The sequence below is a fragment of the Scyliorhinus torazame genome, chromosome 4 (assembly GCF_047496885.1).
Source record: "Scyliorhinus torazame isolate Kashiwa2021f chromosome 4, sScyTor2.1, whole genome shotgun sequence".
Lineage (NCBI taxonomy): Eukaryota > Metazoa > Chordata > Chondrichthyes > Carcharhiniformes > Scyliorhinidae > Scyliorhinus > Scyliorhinus torazame.
In genome coordinates, this window is record NC_092710.1 from 142416130 (window position 1) to 142436575 (window position 20446).

Consider the following 20446-nt stretch of genomic DNA (forward strand, 5'->3'; position numbering starts at 1 on the left):
CTCGTCCCCCCGTCCCGACCCCCCTCGTCCCCCCGTCCCGACCCCCTCGTCCCCCCGTCCCGACCCCCTCGTCCCCCCGTCCCGACCCCCCCCCCCCCCCGTCTCGCCCCCTCACCCCCCCCCCCCTGTCTGGCCCCCCCCCCCCCCCCCCCCAGTCCTGACCCCCCACACCCCCCAGTCCCGACCCCCGACTCCCTCGTCGCATGCCGTCCCGACTCCCTCGTTCCCCCCCGTCCCGACTCCCTCATTCCCCCCCCGTCCCGACCCCCTCGTTCCCCCCCATCCCGACCCCCTCGTCGGCGTCCCCGTCCCGACCCCCTCGTCGGCGTCCCCGTCCCGACCCCCTCGTCGGCGTCCCCGTCCCGACCCCCTCGTCGGCGTCCCCGTCCCGACCCCCTCGTCGGCGTCCCCGTCTCGACCCCCTCGTCGGCGTCCCCGTCCCGACCCCCTCGTCGTCGTCCCCGTCCTGACCCCCTCGTCGTCCCCCCAGTCCCCCCGTCCTGACCCCTTCGTCCCCCCGTCGCCCGGTCCTGACCCCCTCGCCCCCTTCCCCCGGTCCTGACCCATTCGTCATGCCCCCGTCCTGACCCCCTCGTCCCCGTCCCCCCCGGTCCTGTCCCCCCGGCCCGACACCCCCTCCCCCGTCTCGCCCCCTCACCCCCCCCCCCTGTCTGGCCCCCCTCCCCCCCCCCCCCCAGTCCTGACCCCCCACACCCCCCAGTCCCGACCCCCGACTCCCTCGTCGCATGCCGTCCCGACTCCCTCATTCCCCCCCCCGTCCCGACTCCCTCATTCCCCCCCCGTCCCGACCCCCTCGTTCCCCCCCATCCCGACCCCCTCGTCGGCGTCCCCGTCCCGACCCCCTCGTCGGCGTCCCCGTCCCGACCCCCTCGTCGGCGTCCCCGTCCCGACCCCCTCGTCGGCGTCCCCGTCCCGACCCCCTCGTCGGCGCCCCCGTCCCGACCCCCTCGTCGGCGTCCCCGTCCCGACCCCCTCGTCGGCGTCCCCGTCCCGACCCCCTCCTCGGCGTCCCCGTCCCGACCCCCTCATCGGCGTCCCCGTCCCGACCCCCTCGTCGGCGTCCCCGTCCCGACCCCCTCGTCGGCGTCCCCGTCCCGACCCCCTCGTCGGCGTCCCCGTCCCGACCCCCTCGTCGGCGTCCCCGTCCCGACCCCCTCGTCGGCGTCCCCGTCCCGACCCCCTCGTCGGCGTCCCCGTCCCGACCCCCTCGTCGGCGTCCCCGTCCCGACCCCCTCGTCGGCGTCCCCGTCCCGACCCCCTCGTCGGCGTCCCCGTCCCGACCCCCTCGTCGGCGTCCCCGTCCCGACCCCCTCGTCGGCGTCCCCGTCCCGACCCCCTCGTCGGCGTCCCCGTCCCGACCCCCTCGTCGGCGTCCCCGTCCCGACCCCCCTCGTCGGCGTCCCCGTCCCGACCCCCTCGTCGGCGTCCCCGTCCCGACCCCCTCGTCGGCGTCCCCGTCCCGACCCCCTCGTCGGCGTCCCCGTCCCGACCCCCTCGTCGGCGTCCCCGTCCCGACCCCCTCGTCGGCGTCCCCGTCCCGACCCCCTCGTCGGCGTCCCCGTCCCGACCCCCTCGTCGGCGTCCCCGTCCCGACCCCCTCGTCGGCGTCCCCGTCCCGACCCCCTCGTCGGCGTCCCCGTCCCGACCCCCTCGTCGGCGTCCCCGTCCCGACCCCCTCGTCGGCGTCCCCGTCCCGACCCCCTCGTCGGCGTCCCCGTCCCGACCCCCTCGTCGGCGTCCCCGTCCCGACCCCCTCGTCGGCGTCCCCGTCCCGACCCCCTCGTCGGCGTCCCCGTCCCGACCCCCTCGTCGGCGTCCCCGTCCCGACCCCCTCGTCGGCGTCCCCGTCCCGACCCCCTCGTCGGCGTCCCCGTCCCGACCCCCTCGTCGGCGTCCCCGTCCCGACCCCCTCGTCGGCGTCCCCGTCCCGACCCCCTCGTCGGCGTCCCCGTCCCGACCCCCTCGTCGGCGTCCCCGTCCCGACCCCCTCGTCGGCGTCCCCGTCCCGACCCCCTCGTCGGCGTCCCCGTCCCGACCCCCTCGTCGGCGTCCCCGTCCCGACCCCCTCGTCGGCGTCCCCGTCCCGACCCCCTCCTCGGCGTCCCCGTCCCGACCCCCTCCTCGGCGTCCCCGTCCCGACCCCCTCCTCGGCGTCCCCCGTCCCGACCCCCTCCTCGGCGTCCCCGTCCCGACCCCCTCCTCGGCGTCCCCGTCCCGACCCCCTCCTCGGCGTCCCCGTCCCGACCCCCTCCTCGTCGTCCCCGTCCCGACCCCCTCCTCGTCGTCCCCCGTCCCGACCCCCTCGTGTCGTTCCCCCCCCCCCCCAGTCCCGACCCCCTCATCCCCCGTTTCCCCCCCCCCCCCCGTCCTGACCCCCTCGTCGTCATCCCCCCCGACCCCTTCGTTCCCCCCCCCCCCATATATAGACCATCTCCATCACAGGACGGTTCAATGTTAATTGAATGTTACCCTTGATATACCAGGGCTGGAAGCTGCAGTTTCAAACTGGAATTGGACCAGTGTGAGGTGGGGGTGGTCACTGTAGTAGGCCACCCTGGCCTGTCAGTTGCTACTGCTTTTGGTGATGGGAGGTGGGCGGGCACTTGGGTGTGTGTAGGAATTGGGGAAGTATAAGCGAGTGGCATCCTGACCTTAAATACACTTGCTGATCTATCCCATTCCAGATAGAAATTCACTTGCGATACAATTTTGACATTTTCAGTTTGCGCTATGTTTCCATAATCCTGCCTCAAACAGCCCTGGGGCTTCAAAGCTGAGGTCTGACTTTCAGAACTGGATCCACTATTTATATTACTGAAGATACCCGTGTTGATTAGGTTGGCAGTCCTATGGGTGTGTTTGAGGAGGAGATGCTGGACTGATTGACCCAGGGCAGAGTCTGAGAGGTGACCTTTGAACACGTGATTTCACAAACAGACGACATTTGAAATAATACTCCAAATTTCAGCAAATAATTGGAGTCTAAATTCTCACCTTTTTTTGTAAAAAAAAAAATTCTCTCCCTAGTTTGACAGTGATGCTGTGACATGAAGTGCCAGTTGTGCCATTTTGAAATGTTACCTATGTGCGTTACAAACTAATACATTATATTACGTAAGGTGTTGACTTCTCATGCGTGTTACTGCATTGAGTAATGTGCCAAATGTACTGATTTATATTCCCCTTCCACTCTCCATTTTGTTTTTAGTTTTCTGAATTTCTCTCTATCGAGTAACACAGGAAGTATGTTGGTACCAGTAGTGGGATCATAAGGAATAGGAGCAGGCATGGCCTGTCGTGTCTGCTCTGCATTCGATAAGATCCTGGCTGATCTGATTGTGGCCTTAACTCCACTTTTCTGTCCACCCCCCTCCCCTCCCCCCACCCATAATCCTTCACTCCCTTGTCGATTAGAAATATGACTAACACAGCCTTGAACAGATTCAAATACCCACTGCTCTAAGTGGAAGATAATTTCACCAAATAACAACCTATTGGGAGTAGAAATACCCCTTCACTCCATCTTAAATGGGAGACCTCTATTCAAACTGCACCATAGTTGTAGATTCCCCCACAAGAGGGAATATTCTCTCCGCATTCCTGTCAAGGACCCTCAGAATCTTATTTTCTTCTTTAATAAGGACACGGGAAGTCCACACTGACCAAAATAAAGAAGCGTAGCTTTATTTACAACACGATATGTACATTACTCGCTAGATCCCTACCAGGCTCCTGTTTTAGTCGGTGGCCTACTGGCCGACCTTTTATGCAGAAGCTGACTGAGAACCTCCACCTTTGGAGGGGGGGGGGACTCGTACTCTGCAAGGACCACTGATGAGGCAGTGAAGGAGGAGCAGGCAGAGGAAGTTGGACAGTCTTCAGCTCCGGCAGGTCGGCGTGCAACTGATGTACTGGATCAGTCAGCGCCTACCTTGCTGGTGAAAGTCGTCTACGTCTGCAGCAGGAATGTCACGGTGGATGATTGTCAGGAGGCGGAACCACAGAGTCAGCGTCCGGGACCTCGGAGGTCTGTGTCTCATTTCAGAGTAGGAAGATACAATGTCAGGAACGTCAGCATCGAGAGAGCCTGGATGTGTCGCAGCAGGCTGGTTCGGCAATGGAGCCAGAGGATTCAGGACGGGTTTCTTTCGAGGAACCTCATGAGGGAGTAACCTCCGTGAACGAATGTGATCCAAATGCCGTCGCATCAGCTGCGCCAGGGTCCGAACCTGGTAAGAGACTGGTTTTGTTTGATGGATGACAATCCCAGAGAGCCAGCGGGCACTGTCGTTGAAGTTAACAAACATTGCGTTGTGAAGTGTTGTAAGAGGTTGACGTCAAACTGGGCAACACCCTTGCAAATCTTGGTGACGCCGCCGATGTCAGGAATCAAACTCGTAGAATTTCATAGAATTTACAATGCAGAAGGAGGCCATTCGGCCCATCGAGCCTGCACTGGCTCTTGGAAAGAGCACCCTACCCAAGCCCACACCTCCAGCCTATCCCCATAACCCAGTAACCCCACCCAACACAAAGGGCAATTTTGGACACTAAGGGCAATTTAGCATGGCCAATCCACCAAACCTGCACATCTTTGGACTGTGGGAGGAAACCGGAGCACCCGGAGGAAACCCACGCACACACAGGGAGAACGTGCAGACGCCGCACAGACAGTGACCCAAGCCGGGAATCGAACCTGGGACCCTGGAGCTGTGAAGCGATTGTGCTAACCACCATGCTGCCCTCATTCGTGTGTGAAGCCTACGACTCATTAACATCTCAGCGGGGGCCACCCCGGTTTCTGTGGCAGTGCGGTCAGGTATGAGAATAAAAGTCATGCCATTCTGGTGTCCATCGAGCCCTTACGTCTGTTTCTTGATCTCCCGTTTAACTGTCTGCACAGCCTTCTCTGCCAAGCTGTTCGATGCTGGGTGATATGTGGCACTGAAGACATGGCGAATCCCGTTTCTTTTCACAAAAGCGACAAACTCTTCACTTGTGAAAGAAGCCCCGTTATCGGTTACGAGCACGTCCGGGATTCAATGGGTGGTAAAATGGTTGTAATCAGTTGCCCGGGAGGTGATTGTTGCCATCTTGTGGACCTCCAGCCACATTGAGTGGGCGTATACCAGAACAAAAAACATCGAACCCAAGAAGGAACTGGAGAAATTGGCATGTACGCGAGCCAAAGGGCAGCCTGGCCATTCCCTAGGGTGCAGGGATGCCATCGCAGGGAGCTCTGGTGCTCTTGACAATGGAGCAGTGTTGGGCCAACGTCTCGAGATGTGTCTAACCCCGGCCGCCAGGAGTAGCTTCATCTTGGACACTCCGGGGTGCCCGTGGTGAAGGTCCTATACAGTTTCCTGGCCCTGGACCAGAACAACAACCCTCGTGTCCCACAGGAGAACACCATCCTCCACAGTCAGCTCAAAGAATTTTGAGGAGAAAGCCTTCAACACCCCTGGTAGCTGTCAATGCTGCCCACCGATTAGCATCAGATGCACTTTGGGGTCGGTCTGCGTCCAGTCACACATGCGCAATGCAGTGACTGGCAAGGAGTTTGACAAAATTCTGACCGCGACTACTTGGTTCTGGGGGATTCGCGGATTTGGTCTGCAGGGGAAGACGACTTAACGCATCATGTGCAGTCTGGGTCCCTGGATGGTGCTCAAACCTAGTGCTGAATCCTTGCAGACGCAATTGGTGGGATCACCTTGTCTTCACGGAAGAGGTCCGCCAAGGGCGTGACAAAGAAATGATGGCCATAGACAGACTGATGAAATGGTTTTGCGCCAAATATGACCACGAGACCTTTTTCTGGAGCACACTTTTCTGCCACAGCCAGCATCCAGAAGGCAAAGGCGATCAGACGTTCACGGCCATCGCTCATCCGATGAGGCATAACGGCCCCAATCCCACACAGCGAAGCATCGCAAGTGATGTACAATGATTTAGAAAGGTCAAAATGCATCAACACCCCCGAAGAGGATAACCGCCGCTTCACCTTCTTAAATACCTCATCCTGGACCTTGCTCCATTCCCAAGGCAGGTGCTTCTTGAGGAGCAAGTGAAGAGGGACCAGGAGTGTTGCCAAATTTGGAATAAATCGGCCCAAGTAATTTACTCGTCCAGGAAAAGAGCGAAGCTCTGTGGCATCTCTCTGGGTGGGGCGACCCGATGCAGGCAGGCTCGGTCCACTCGATACCCTAAATATACCACCTTTCACGTGAAACATGCACTTTGCGCGGCACAGGCGAACCCCATATTCTGAAAAATGCTTCAACACTGCCTCGAGGTTCTGCAAATGTTCTTGGCCTGTGGCCTCTGTGACTCACACTTTGTGTAAGTAAACTTCAATGAGGGAAAGACAAACTGGCGCACAACAAGTGAGGGGAAGAAAACTGAGTACGGATGGACACTGTAATATTCAGTCGTTCCCCCGTAAAAGTGCCCAAACAAGCCGCCATGTCAGCCAAAGTCAAAGTATGTTCACCTTGTTTCATAAAATCAGAGGTGCTCTGTGCCATCACAGAAAGGGCAGCTTCCGTATCCAACTCCATTTGACCATAAGGCCATTCACCTGTAACAGAACACGAAGCGAGACCCCCTGGGTGCTGCCAAAATTCAGCTGCATCTCCGCTTCATCCTCTGCCTCTTCTGGGTCACCCAGATGCAAAGTCCGGCACCAGGAATGCTGCCTACCTCGACAGATGTCTGGAGCGCTGGCCCTCCTGTAAGTACACCTAGTCTAGATTCGCACATGGCCGGAATCTTCAGCCGGGTCCGGTGATGTCGCACGTCTCGCCAGACGGCTCTTTGCCCAGAGTCGCAGCATTCGGTACGGGATGTGGGAATACCACGTGACGCCCCAAGGTGTTCACCTCTATCCTTTGTATCTCTTAGACGTCGCAGTTTGTGCTTTCTTGGGACAAGGAGATCTGCAATGCCTGCTGAAAGGTCAGGGAGATTTCGCCCAAACACTTTCTTGTTTTCATATTATTGATACTGCAGACCAAACAATCGTGGAGCATATGGGATAAAGCAGTTCCATACTCAAAGAACTCTGCTATCTTTTGGAACCGTGATCCGTACTCCGTGACGGACTCACCGCGGGACCTCTCCGCAGTGTTAAACCAATATCTTTGAATGATCACTGACGGGATTGGGTTAAAGTTTTGCAACACAGGTGCCACGTGTTGGTCAAACAATTGCAAATCTGTCGCCATGTGAAACTCCTGATCACCCCGAATGTATGCGCTCCACAAGCCATCAATAGTATGACCGCCTGGCATTCGTTCTCCGTGATATTGGCCCAGAAGAAATAATGCATCCTTTATTGGTTCCAGTCTTCAGGTAAAAGGTGAAGTTGCCTTATCCCAGATGACCATAGGCTGCTTTCCCCTTTGAGGGGGAGAGCTGACTGATGGTGATTTTACCTGAGGGGTAAGTTGAGAGAATTATAGAATTTACAGTGCAGAAGGAGGCCATTCAGTCCATCGAGTCTGCACCGGCCCTTGGAAAGAGCATCCCACTCAAGACCTTACCCCCATAACCCAGCAACCCCATCTAACCTAAGGGCAATTTAGCATGGCCAATCCACCTAACCTGCACATATTTGGACTGTGGATGGAAGCCGGAGGAAACCCACGCAGACATGGGGAGAACGTGCGGACTCCGCACAGACAGTGACCCAAACGGGAATCGAACCTGGGACCCTGCCGCTGTGACGTCATAGTGCTAACCACTGTGCTACCGTGCTGCCCCACGGTACTTTCATGAAAAATCTCAGCCAGTAGGAGAATTGGACCCACGCTGCTGGCCTCACTCTGCATCACAAACCAGCTGTCTAACCAACTGAGCTAAACCGGCTCCCATTCCAGTCCAACACTGGCATCAAATACATCTAACCGCACAAACAGAGGCATGGTAAATCCAAACCTGGGTCCATAAAATTGGAGAGGTGGCTCAGCTGAGCAGGTCGCAGCGTAGGCAGCCAACCAGTTTACTTCTTGCCAGTTTAATAAAGACACGGGGAGTCCATATGGAGTAAAATGAAGAAACATAGTTTTATTTACAACATAGTATGTACACTAAGTATGTACCCGGTAGATCCCTACTGGGCTCCAGTTCTTTTCAATGCCTTTTGGTCGACCTTTTATACAGAGGTTGATATAGATTCCCCTAGCAGGGGAGCTTGTACTCCACAAGGGCCACGGGGAAGATAATCATTCCCACCCCGTAGATCCCCTGTGGGATATTACAGCTTCAATACGACCATCTCTGATTCTTCTGACCTCTGGGGATAGGCCCAACCTGCTCATTTCCTTCTAAGACAACTCCTTCGTCCCAGGGATCAGCCAAGTAAACTTGTTTCTAAACCATCTTCAAGTATTTTCCTCCTCGAGCAAGTCAGCAGATGAATAGTCAAAAGTGATTTCCACCTTCGGTTTCATCTGCCCTAGGCATTCAGTGGTGCATTCTGCCCAAATATCAGGAGCTCCGTGTTGTGAATTATTTATGTGGAATTTTACTGTTATCACCTTGCTCTGTTTCAGAATTGGATTTGATTTAAATTATTGACTCAAATGCAATTCCGCAAAAGAAATAAATTTGTGTGGATTGAAATGTTTCAGGGAAATTAGGAGATTACAAATTGAAGAGTGAATTGCCTGATTAATATTTGTAAAGGTCATAGACTGGGTACAGTAGTGTGTTTGTTACGGTACTGGCTGAGGTTATTCATGAAGCCCCGCCTTCTCAACCTTGCCCTCGCCTGAGGTGTGGTGGTCCTCAGGTTGTATCATCACCAGTCAGCTCTACCTCTTCAAAGGGGAAACCAGCCTATGATCACCTGGTACTATGGCAACTTTACACTTAGACTTTTCTCTTGGTAAGGTACTGTACTAGTTACCCAGAGATTCAAATCCGACATTGCTAGGTTGTGAAATTTAATTCAGTAAATTTGATGATTAGTGGCCTGGTACAAGGAGTGACTATGAAAACTGCTAGTTTGTCAAAAGGCCAATTTGTGCAAAGGCAACCTCTACCTAGTCTCGCCTACATGCGCCATTATGTGACTGAGCTAGCCACTTGGTTGTCAGCATCACCTTCACCTCGGAATGATATACTCAAAAGCTTATATGTTAACCAGTATCCCGGGACACGGCACACTGGCACAGCGGCTAGCACAGCTGCCTCACGGTGCCGAAGACCCGGGTTTGACCCCGGCCCTGGGTCACTGTTCGTTTGGAGTTTGCACATTCTCCCTGTGTCTGCATGGGTTTCACCCCACAACCCAAAGATGTGCAAGGTAGGTGGATTGGTCACACTAAACTGCCCCTTTATTGGAAACTTTTTTAAAAAAATAGTTGTATCTTAGAAAGTGTTGATTGGAATAGTTAGACCAGAAGAAATAGAAACATTCCGCCTGATCTACTGTTCAATGAAACCATGGCTAATCTAACATTCACTAAGTCTACTTTCTTGCTGTCTCTCTGTAACCCTTAATTCCCCTACTGATTAAAAACCAATCGATCTTGGCCTTTAAAATATTCAAGGACTCGACCTCTACAGATTCCTGGGATAAAGAATTCCAAAGATCCACCACACTTTGAAAGAAAAAATTCTTCCTCAAATCCATCTTAAATGAGCACCCCTTTATTCTGTGACTGCGGCCTCTGGCCCTGCATTCTCCCATGAGTGGAACATCCTCCAAACATTTGTCTAACCCTCTAGGAATCTTATACGTTTCAATCGTGTCATTTCTTATTCTTCTGAACTCTAGTACAGATCCAACCTGTTTAATCTTTCCTCATATCACAGTCCCTCCATACCTGGGATCATCCTGATAAGCTTCCTCCATACTGTCTCCAATGATAATCCATCTTTCCTTAAATAAGGGGACCAAAACTGTAAACGGGATTCTAAATATGGCATCACTTGTACCTTGTACAGTTGCAGCAACATCTCTTTACTTTTATACTCCAGTGCCTGAAATAAGGGCCAATAAGTCCCCTGGATTTAATGGGTTGTATCCCAGGATATTAAAAGAAGTAGCTACAGGGTTAGTAGATGCACTGGTAGTAATCTTCCAAGAATCCTTAAATTCTGGAAAATTCCTAGAAGATTGGAAAACTACCAATGTAACACCTTTATTCAAAAAAGGGGGGGGGGAGAAAAAAAACCAATAACGAGGCCAGTTAGCTTAACTTCAGTCATTGGGAAAATGTTAATGTCCATTATAATGGATGTAATAGAGCATTTAGAAATGTATAACATAATCAAGCAGAGTCAGCATTGCTTCATGAAGGGGAAATCATGCCTGACAAATTTGCTAGAATTCTTTGAGGAGATATTAGTGAGAGAACAAAGAAATGTACAGCACGGGAACAGGCCCTTCGGCCCTCCAAGCCCGTGCCGACCATGCTGCCCGACTAAACTACAATCTTCTAGACTTCCTGGGTCCGTATCCCTCTATTCCCATCCTATTCATGTATTTGTCAAGATGCCCCTTAAATGTCACTATCGTCCCTGCTTCCACCACCTCCTCTGGTAGCGAGTTCCAGGCACCCACTACCCTCTGTGTAAAAAAACTTGCCTCGTACATCTACTCTAAACCTTGCCCCTCTCACCTTAAACCTATGCCCCCTAGTAATTGACCCCTCTACCCTGGGGAAAAGCCTCTGACTATCCACTCTGTCTATGCCCCTCATAATTTTGTAGACCTCTATCAGGTCTCCCCGCAACCTCCTTCGTTCCAGTGAGAACAAATCGAGTTTATTCAACGGCTCCTCCTAGCTAATGCCCTCCATACCAGGCAACATTCTGGTAAATCTCTTCTGCACCCTCTCTAAAGCCTCCACATCCTTCTGGTAGTGTGGCGACCAGAATTGAACACTATACTCCAAGTGTGGCCTAACTAAGGTTCTATACAGCTGCAACATGACTTGCCAATTTTTATACTCAATGCCCCGGCCAATGAAGGCAAGCATGCCGTATGCCTTCTTGACTACCTTCTCCACCTGTGTTGCCCCTTTCAGTGACCTGTGAACCTGTACTCCTAGATCTCTCTGACTTTCAATACTCTTGAGGGTTCTACCATTCACTGTATATTCCCTACCTGCATTAGACCTTCCAAAATGCATTACCTCACATTTGTCCGGATTAAACTCCATCTGCCATCTCTCCGCCCAAGTCTCCAAACAATCTAAATCCTGCTGTATCCTCTGACAGTCCTCATCGCTATCCGCAATTCCACCAACCTTTGTGTCATCTGCAAACTTACTAATCAGACCAGTTACATTTTCCTCCAAATCATTTATATATACTACAAACAGCAAAGGTCCCAGCACTGATCCCTGTGGAACACCACTGGTCACAGCCCTCCAATTAGAAAAGCATCCTTCCATTGCTACTCTCTGCCTTCTATGACCTAGCCAGTTCTGTATCCACCTTGCCAGCTCACCCCTGATCCCGTGTGACTTCACCTTTTGTACTAGTCTACCATGAGGGACCTTGTCAAAGGCCTTACTGAAGTCCATATAGACACCATCCACTGCCCTACCTGCATCAATCAGATAGAGTCGATGTTGTATATTTGGATTTTCAAAAGCTATACTTGGATTTTCAAAAGGCAGTTGTTGAGGTGCCAAAAGGCTACTGAATAGCCCATGGTGCTGAAGGTAGTATATTAGCATGGATAGAGGATTGGCTAACTGATAGAAGATAGAGAGGTGGGACAAGAGAGGCATTTCCAGATGGCATCCTGTAACTGGGGGAGTGACACGGGGATCCATGTTGGGGCCACAATTATGTACAATATATATAAATGACTTTGACGGGAGAAGTGACTGTACTATTGCCAAGTTTTGCAGATGTCATTATATATACCCCAAATTAGGATGATGCTCAGTTTATGGGTTGGTTGTTGGCTGCCATTCTGGAATTAGATATATACTAGCTGATTTTAGGGAGGGACTATTTTAAAAACAAATTTACAGTATCCAATTATTTTTTTTCCCAATTAAGGGGCAATTTACCCTGCACGTCTTTTGGGGTTGTGGGGGTGAGACCCACGCAAACAAGGGAGAATGTGCAAACTCCACACGGACAGTGACCCAGGGCCGGGATTGAATTTTTTTTTAAATTTAAGAATCCATGCCTATCTCCATCGATAAGCTGGGCAGTGCTGGGTTCCTTCTAACTTTCCCTTGAGGTTGGAGTTTTTCATCTGGGTTTTTTATATTCAAGCTATTAGAATGGGAGGATATGAGTGGTGGCGCACGCTGAGGTGGTTTTGGTAATCCTTGGTTGGTCTGTTGGAAGAGAGATTGTTCTTGGTATCCTTCCTGTGATGGCAGGCAGTGATGGGTGATATCTTTGGATTATTTTGGGTGTTCTTCCCTTTGGGGTTTTTTCCTTCCTTCACTTGGGTGATGAGGGTGCTGTTACTAATACTGGTCTGGTCCGATGGTTCAGGGGACATTCCCCTAGTTGTACCAAGGAGGAGGAAATCGGCCCCTCCCAGGGTGCCCAATTGTTGGCTGTCTTGGTGATTCTTCTCTTTGGTGATGCGGTCTCCTCAGTTCAGGCTTTTTCAGTACAAATGGGGGTGCTGTACTGCCCTGGATGTGGTTGGAGAGTTGCGGGTCCAGCTGGGCTGTGAGTGCTGGGGTGTGCTGGCAGCCCAATGGGTGGTGATTCCTGTGTCGAGAGGTGCTGGGTGAGGCCAGGTCCGTGCTGTGGGGTATCCTGTTGCCCCCTGGAGCTTGGGCTGTCCATTCTTGAAGGTGCAAATTAGGCATGTCCTGAGAGGCTGGCTATTACTTCTTTGGTGCACTGGGGCCTGGGGTTGAGCTGAGTCCTGTACTTTGGCTGATATCTTTTTGACCTGCAGGGAATGGGACACTTTTTTGGTTGAATGAGCAGCTTGTTCTCTTCCTCATTAAGGGGTGATCGGCATGCGCCAGGAAAGTATTGAACCAGGGTTGGGCCCTGATCCTTGGTTATCCTGTGGTTTATTTATGGTAGTTCTAGCTCTTTTTTTCTCCCTGTTTTTCTTGGGAGGCCTGCAGGCTTAATCATTTTTTTAAAGACATTTAGATTACCCAATTCATTTTTTCCAATTAAGGGGCAATTTAGCGTGGCCAATCCACCTACCCTGCACATCTTTGGATTGTGGGGGCGAAACCCATGCAAACACGGGGAGAATGTGCAAACTCCACACGGACAGTGACCCAGGGTTCGGATCGAACCTGGGACCTCAGCGCCATGAGGCAGCAGTGCTAACCACTGTGCTACCGTGCTGCCCAGTGGAGGCTTAATCATAATCTGAACATGCCCTCTCTACAAATGTATGGAATGATGATGGTTCTGTACTGGGTCTGAGACTTGGTACAAGTTGTGTTGTGTGGTTATGTATGTAACTGCCCTTTAGAGTCGGGGTTTCGCTTATTTTCTTTGTTTGCTTTTCTGCAGATGGGTTTGGTATCCGAGGAGAGGAGACTGTGGTATATAATTGGTGACTTCGATGCTGCCGGAGTGGAGGGAGTTGTATATTGGTACGTCCCCGAACATGGCACGGAAAATTTATCCTGATCTCTCGTGGTAATTGCGATCAGACCTTGTGTGGGAGGGTGTGCAGCATTTTACCATGTTTTCATGGCTTAATTCTGATTCTCCCTTGGTGTCTGATGGGGTTATCGAGGTGTCCAGCTTTGTCTAATGTATCGAGCCAGATATAATGGTGTTTTACTGTTCTCTATAGAACAAAGAACAATACAGCACAAGAACAGGCCCTTCGGCCCTCCAAGCTTGCACCAAACACATGTCCTATCTAGACCAACCACCTGTATTCTTCTGTACCCTGTCTGTTTATGTGCCTATCCAGATAAGTCTTAACGGTCACTAACGTATCTGCCTCAATCACCTCACTTCGCAGTACATTCCAGGCCACCACCACCCTCTGTGTGAAAAAACACATATCCACTGAACCTGTCCCACTCACCTTGAACTTGTGCCCCCTTGTAATTGTCATTTTCGCCCTAAGAAAAAGCCTCCAACTGTTCACCCTATCTATACCCCTAATAATTTTATAAACTTCTATCAGGTCGCCCCTCAGCCTCTGTCTCTAAGGAGAACAGTCCCAGTTTATTCAATCTCGCCTCATAACTGATACCTTCCATACCAGGCAACATCCTGGTAAATCTCTCCAAAGCCTCCATGTCCTTCTGGCAGTGCGGTGACCAGAATTGGACACAGTATTCCAATGCGGCCTAACCAACGTTCTATATAATTGTAACATAATTTTTGAGCTTTTATACTCGGTACCTCGTCCGATGACGGCAAGCATGCCATATGCTTTCTTTACCACCATTTCCACCTGTGCTGCCACTTTTGAGGATCTGGACCTGCACTGGACCAGATCTCTCTGTGTCTCTATGCTCCTGATGGTTCTGCCATTTACTTTATAGCTCCCACCTGAATTGGATCTACCAAAATGGATCACCTCACATTTGTCTGGGTTAAGTTCCATCTGCAGCCTATCTATATCCTGTTGTATTCTCTGACAATCATCATCACTATCCACAACTCCTGCAATCTTAGTATCATCTGCAAACTTGCTATCAGACCCACTACGTTTTCTTCCAAATCATTTTTATATATATTACAAAGAGCAGAGGTCCCAGAACTGATCCTTGAGGAACACCACTAGTTACAGACCTCGATTCAGAAAAACATCCTTCCACTGCTACCCTCTGTCTTCTATGGCCAAGCCAGTTCTGGATCCATCCAGCTAGTTCACCCTTGACCCCATGTGATCTAATCTTTTGCACCAACCTGCCGTGAGGGACCTTATCAAATGCTTTACTAAAGTCCATATAGATAACATCCACAGCCTTTCCCTCGTCAATCATTTTTGTCACCTCAAAAAATTCAATCAAATTAGTGAGACATGACCTCCCTCGTACAAAACCATGCTAACGGTCACTAATAAGACCATTCACTTCCAAATGTGCATAGATCCTATCTCTGAGAATCTTTTCTATTCATGTGTGTTGAACCGTTTTTGCTGTACTTACTGCGATGTATTTTCTAATTTTTGTTGCGTTGTTTGCAAAAATATAAAACTTTAATAAATATACTTTTTTTTAAAGTGCAGGCAGAGCTGGACCAGGGGCCAATATCATCAGCAAGCGCAGGGTGATAGGTGAATGCATTAAATATGTCCATAATCCTCTCTGAAGTGCACAGCATTATTTAGAAATTCATATTCTTTAGCTGTTGTCGTTTGCAGCAGGTAAAGTATGAATGGGAAGTGAGCTATAACTCAAAATAAAGAAGTAAATTGAAATTAAGCAGAAGTGGGGTGGATACTTGTAATAATTTAAGTGAAATAATTAGGTTAAGCGTTTAAGGTTAATGGTGTGAATGCTTGATTCTGGAGCTATTGGTACATTGAAAAACTTTTCTTGACGAGCGGAAGTATTGCTCGGCACTTTACCCTATAAATATTGCAGGTTTTGTTATTACTACACCTGGAAATTGAACCTGTTGATATCAGAAATTATGGGAAATCTATTTCCTGATCATTAAGGCTTTCTCCCTTGTAGCAAAAAAGCTTGTATGTACTTTGTGTTACAAGAATTTTTTTGTGATGGAATCAGAATTGCCTTGTTGGCAGGATAAAAATAATATGCCTAGTTTTTGTTTGGGTTTCTCGGAGAGTTGGAAGATATATAAAGGGTGTTGTATCTATTAACTGGAGAGTTGGTGTCTCAGGCCTTTCTTGGGTTCCTGCGGGGCCCTAAAATCTGCTGACAACTCCCTCTTGCTTAGGATCTGCTTTTTGCTCTGCAGCTGGTAACAGAAACAATGTTAAGAATGAGAAATTGCTCAAAATGTGCCACCTATTTAAAAATACCCTCGCGTCTTTCCTCCTTTCCCCCCCCCCCCCCCCCCCCCAAAAAAAAGAGTAAAAATTGTTTTGAGAGACACAAACAACAAAATTGGGATTATTCCTGACCTGACTGGTCGCCACATTATAGGAAGGATGTGATTGCACTGGCGAGGGTGCAGAGGTGATTCACCAGGATGTTGCCTGGGGTGGAACATTGACATTATGGCGAGAGGTTGGATAGGCTTGGGTTGTCTTCGCTGGAGCAGAGAACACTGAGGGTAACCTGATCGAGGTGTACAAGATTGAGAGGCATGGACAGGGTGGATAGGGAGCAGCTGTACCCCTTAGTTGAAGGGTCAGTTACGAGGGGACACAAGTTCAAGGTGAGGGGCAGGGGGTTTTGAGGGAAAACGCTTTTACCCAGAGGGTGGCGACGGTCTGGAATGCACTGCCAGGGAGGGTGGTAGAGGCGGGTTGCCTCACACCCTTTAAAAAGTACCTAGATGAGCAATTGACAGGTCATAACGTTCAAGGCTATGGGCCAAATGCTGGCAAACGGGATTAGGTAGGAGCTCAGGTGTTTTTCATGCATCGGTGCAGACTCGATGGGCCAAAGGGCCCCTTCACTTCCTGTGATTGCAAGAGTGAGTTTAGTCTTATGATTTGTGTGACAAAGTTATGTGAACGCGACACGCAAATGGTTAGAGACTCTTCAGTCATTCATTTTCTGAACATAATTCATCCTGGTATGCACAACAGATGTGGACAGAAACTATCAATTCATAATGTAGCTGCATGTGTAGCCAATTCTGTTTACCTGTAAATATCCATTGTCTTCAAGACACAGTTACTAATTAATGGGCATTAATTGGATTGTCCCCACAGCTATTAGATGGATGCTATGCTTTGTGGAACAGCTTAACCTGGTCCCAGAAAAGCCAAACATCTTGTTTCACTTCTACTTGAGTTGTGAAAGTATATCTTGATTTGGCTTGCTCCAGTTTGGCTGAAGCCGACAGAGATAGAGGTAAGTCAACAATGAACCATGTAAGATTGATTAGATAGTGGGCGGGATTCTCTCAGCCCACGCCGGTTCGGAGAATTACCGGGCCGGGTGTGAATCGCGCGACAACACCCCGACGCCGGTCTGCCGATTCTCTGGTGACCTGAGAATTGGCGCTGGTACGGTAGAGCGGCCCCCCCCCCCCCTTGCCGATTCTCTGCCCGGGATGGGCCGAGTGGCCGCCCAAAAAAGCCCGAGTGCCGCCGGCGCAGTTCACATCTGGTCTTACCCGTCGGGTCCTCGCCACCCACCCTGGTGGGTGGGGGTCCAACCCCAGAGGGGGGCCTCCACCGTGGCCTGGCTTGCGATCGGGTCCTACCGATCGGCGGGCCGGCCTCTCCTGGTGGGGGCCTCTTTTGCTCCGCGCCGGCCCCTGTACCCCGACGCCATGTTGCTTCGGGGCGCCCATTTGACGCCGGTATCGGCAGCTGGAGCGGCGTGGGTGACCTCAGTGCCATGCTGGCCTCCTGTAGGGCAGAGGATCGCTACACTTAGTGGTCCAATGACGCCGTCGTTAAACTCTCCAGTTTTTACAACGGCGTCAACACTATGTCTTCAGATGGGAGAAGCCCGTCCAGGGTGTGAGGGGTAAATTGGGAGTGTGTTCATTCTTAATATTGTATAGTATATCTTTAATTTTTATACTGTGCAAGTGATTGTAATATTAAGGGAGGCTATTAATATCTAAAATATTTAAAAAATAGAATAATATATTGTATAATTCTTTTTTTATTGTGGATAACTAAGTTTTAGCGTTCACAAATCTTTGAAAATGCGACATAATCAAATGAAAGAAGTGTGATGCAGTCGTTTGACAAGTAAGCTCTATTTAACACCAGGCATTGCAATTATTTCAACATTGTTATTTATCGACTTGGAATGGCCTAAAACCCAAGCAAAATATGTGGGGAGCTGCTTCATGTCAAGTATTTATTGGAACTGTGGTTGGCTGGCTATCTGATAGTTTTAATGTTAGTGACCACCTTGCTAATTCTAAGTTATAAAATAACCAACCAACATGTCATTGAGTCATTACAGCACAGAAGAAAACCATTTGGTTTATCGAGACCATGCTGGCCCTCTAGAGCAGTCAGTTAGCCTCATTCCTTTGCTCTATCCCCACTGCCCTGCAGGTTTATTCCGTAAAGTGCCCATCTGATTTTCTACTCGAATCAGTCGTCATGTCATCAGTTAATGGGAACAGCTTTTCTTTGTGTCTCTTATTGAAATCTGCTGTAATCTTATACATGTCTTTTTTTAAATAATTTTTAATTTATTTTTTTCCCGATTAAGGGGCAAGTTAGCATGACCAATCCACCTAACCTGCACATCTTTGGGTTGTGGGTGAAACCCAAGCAGACGTGGGGAGAATGTGCAAACTCAACATGGACAGTGACCTGGGGCTGGGATCAAACTCAGGTCCTCAGCGAGGTAGGCAGCAGTGCTGACCGTGCCAGCCCATCTTAGACATGTCTGTTGAATCTCGTCTCAATCCCTTTTTCTCCAACGGCAGCATGGTGGCACAGTCATTAGCACCACTGCCTCATGGCGCTGAGGACCCTGGCTCGATCCCAGCCCTGGGTCACTGACTGTGTGGAGTTTGCACATTTTCCCGCGTCTGTGTGGGTCTCACCTCCACAACCCAAAAGATGTGCAGGATGGGTGAATTGGCCACGTTAAATTGCCCCTTAATTGGAAAAAAACTTACTGGGTACTCTAAATTTATTTATTTTTTAAATCCTCTTTTCTCCAAGGAGAACAGCCCAGCATCTCCAACCTAACCTTGTAGCTAAAATCACTTATCGTTGGAACCATTCTGGTAAATCTCTGCATCCTCACAAGGACCCACACACCCTTAAGTGTGGTCGACCAAGTTTGGATGCTATACTCGAGATGTGATTTAACCAGAGCTTTATAAAGGCTTGGAATAACTTTCCTGCTTTTCTACTCTGTAGCTGTATTTATGAAGCCCCAACGTCCATTTGACGTAAACACATGCCTCATGAATGGATTAAGACCGGCAGCACGGTGGCGCAGTGGTTAGCCCTGCTGCCTCACGGGGCCGAGGTCTCAGGTTTGATCCCGGCTCTGGGTCACTGACTGTGTGGAGTTTGCGCATTCTCCCAGTGTTTGCGGGGGTTTCGCCCCCACAAACCAAAGATGTGCAGGGTGGGTACACTGGCCACGCTAAATTGCCCATTAATTGGAAAAAATGAATTGGGTACTCTAAATTTCTTTTTTTTAAAAACAATGAATGGATTAAGAAATATATAAAGCTTATGATCTATATTTCCTGTGCAGCAAGATGTTTTTCCCTGCAACAGTGTGCAGTTGCAACTTAAGTAAGCCCACTGTAGTGCTTAGCCAAATCAGTGGTGCAAGTCTGAGAGTGGATGTTATTTTGTGAGCGTGTAAGCTGAGAAAGGTTAATGGAGACAATGTGTCAAAGAGTTGAGGTCTGAAAGTAGTGAAGGTGCTAAATGCAAACATTTGTAATGAAGTTTTGTAAGTAAATAAATAAAGTTTAGAAATTTGCATTAGGAGAGACGGGCACTTAGATTTTCAGCTGTTAAATTTCAACGGTAAACAAGGGAAGATTGTTCAATTTTATTTGATCCCAAAAGTTGGGGTAATAGGAAAGGCGTGAAAGAGTTTTACATTTTGGAAAAGTTAAATTCAAAGAAGTGCTGAGGACAATGGAATCTAAGATGAAAGGGTTAAAGAGGAAAGATGTTGAGCTGATTTTTTTTTTGTTGTTGGCTCTGAGGAAGACCTCCTGGAAACAGCTCTGGGCTGGGGGAAGGTGAAGTTTGAATCACCCATCCAGTCAAGCTAAAAAAGTCTAAGGTTGAAAAAAGCAGTCTTGTTCTAAAGTTTTTTGAACTTGTATAGTACAGTGGAATAGAGTTTGAGAGGCCGAGCCGAGTGGTATACCTTTAGGAAAGCAACAGGGTATTATTACTGGCTTTTTATCAATAAACATCTATATGGACCTAGAAGTTCTTTGATTGTGGGCTTGACCAAGTAGGGAGTCTTTTGGGGGGAATATTTTTTCAGACTACTTTTAACTGCAGTATACTGTGCTAAAGTTTTCTTCTTGTTCTTACATTTTTTACATTTTTTTTTTTTAAATCCCCAAAGGATTGGTCGACTTCTTGGTGCTGCAATCAATACATTTTCTTCTCATTTTCGGAATACAAAAAAAAGGGTATGACCCGTAAGCCAAGATTCCCTCTGGTATTTGGTTTGCTCAGCAATTAACACCTGCTGTGGTCATAACAGAGTCCTCTAGTACCTGGGATTTTTAGATAGTTAACCGATTTCTAGCTGCCAAATAATAAAACTGATGGGGCAAATATGTTTTGTTAAAAAGCCAGCACCTGTTGCAATTGATTTGTAGCTGAGGGGCATTGAGCATTACACTGACTGTTGTGCCGAGGCATTTATGTCTGCAGTTGTGAAAG

The 20446-nt window shown here is 50.0% G+C and overlaps 1 protein-coding gene across 11 annotated transcripts in view; it reads left to right on the plus strand.

Annotated features, from left to right (window-relative positions):
* The window catches only part of trappc12 (trafficking protein particle complex subunit 12), a 124210-nt gene that overhangs the window by 11616 nt on the left and 92148 nt on the right, over positions 1 to 20446 (plus strand). For 4 of the 11 annotated variants that reach the window (XM_072498680.1, XM_072498686.1, XM_072498690.1 and 1 more), the window contains exons 2-4: positions 13498 to 13580; positions 16805 to 16946; positions 18276 to 18413. In XM_072498680.1, the coding sequence (XP_072354781.1) occupies positions 18288 to 18413 (126 nt within the window). In that variant the 5' untranslated portion in view covers positions 13498 to 13580; positions 16805 to 16946; positions 18276 to 18287. Of the gene's footprint in view, positions 1 to 13497; positions 13581 to 15176; positions 15230 to 16804; positions 16947 to 18275; positions 18414 to 20446 lie in introns of all 11 variants that reach the window. The other 7 variants (XM_072498685.1, XM_072498683.1, XM_072498681.1 and 4 more) reach the window with 4 other exon arrangements.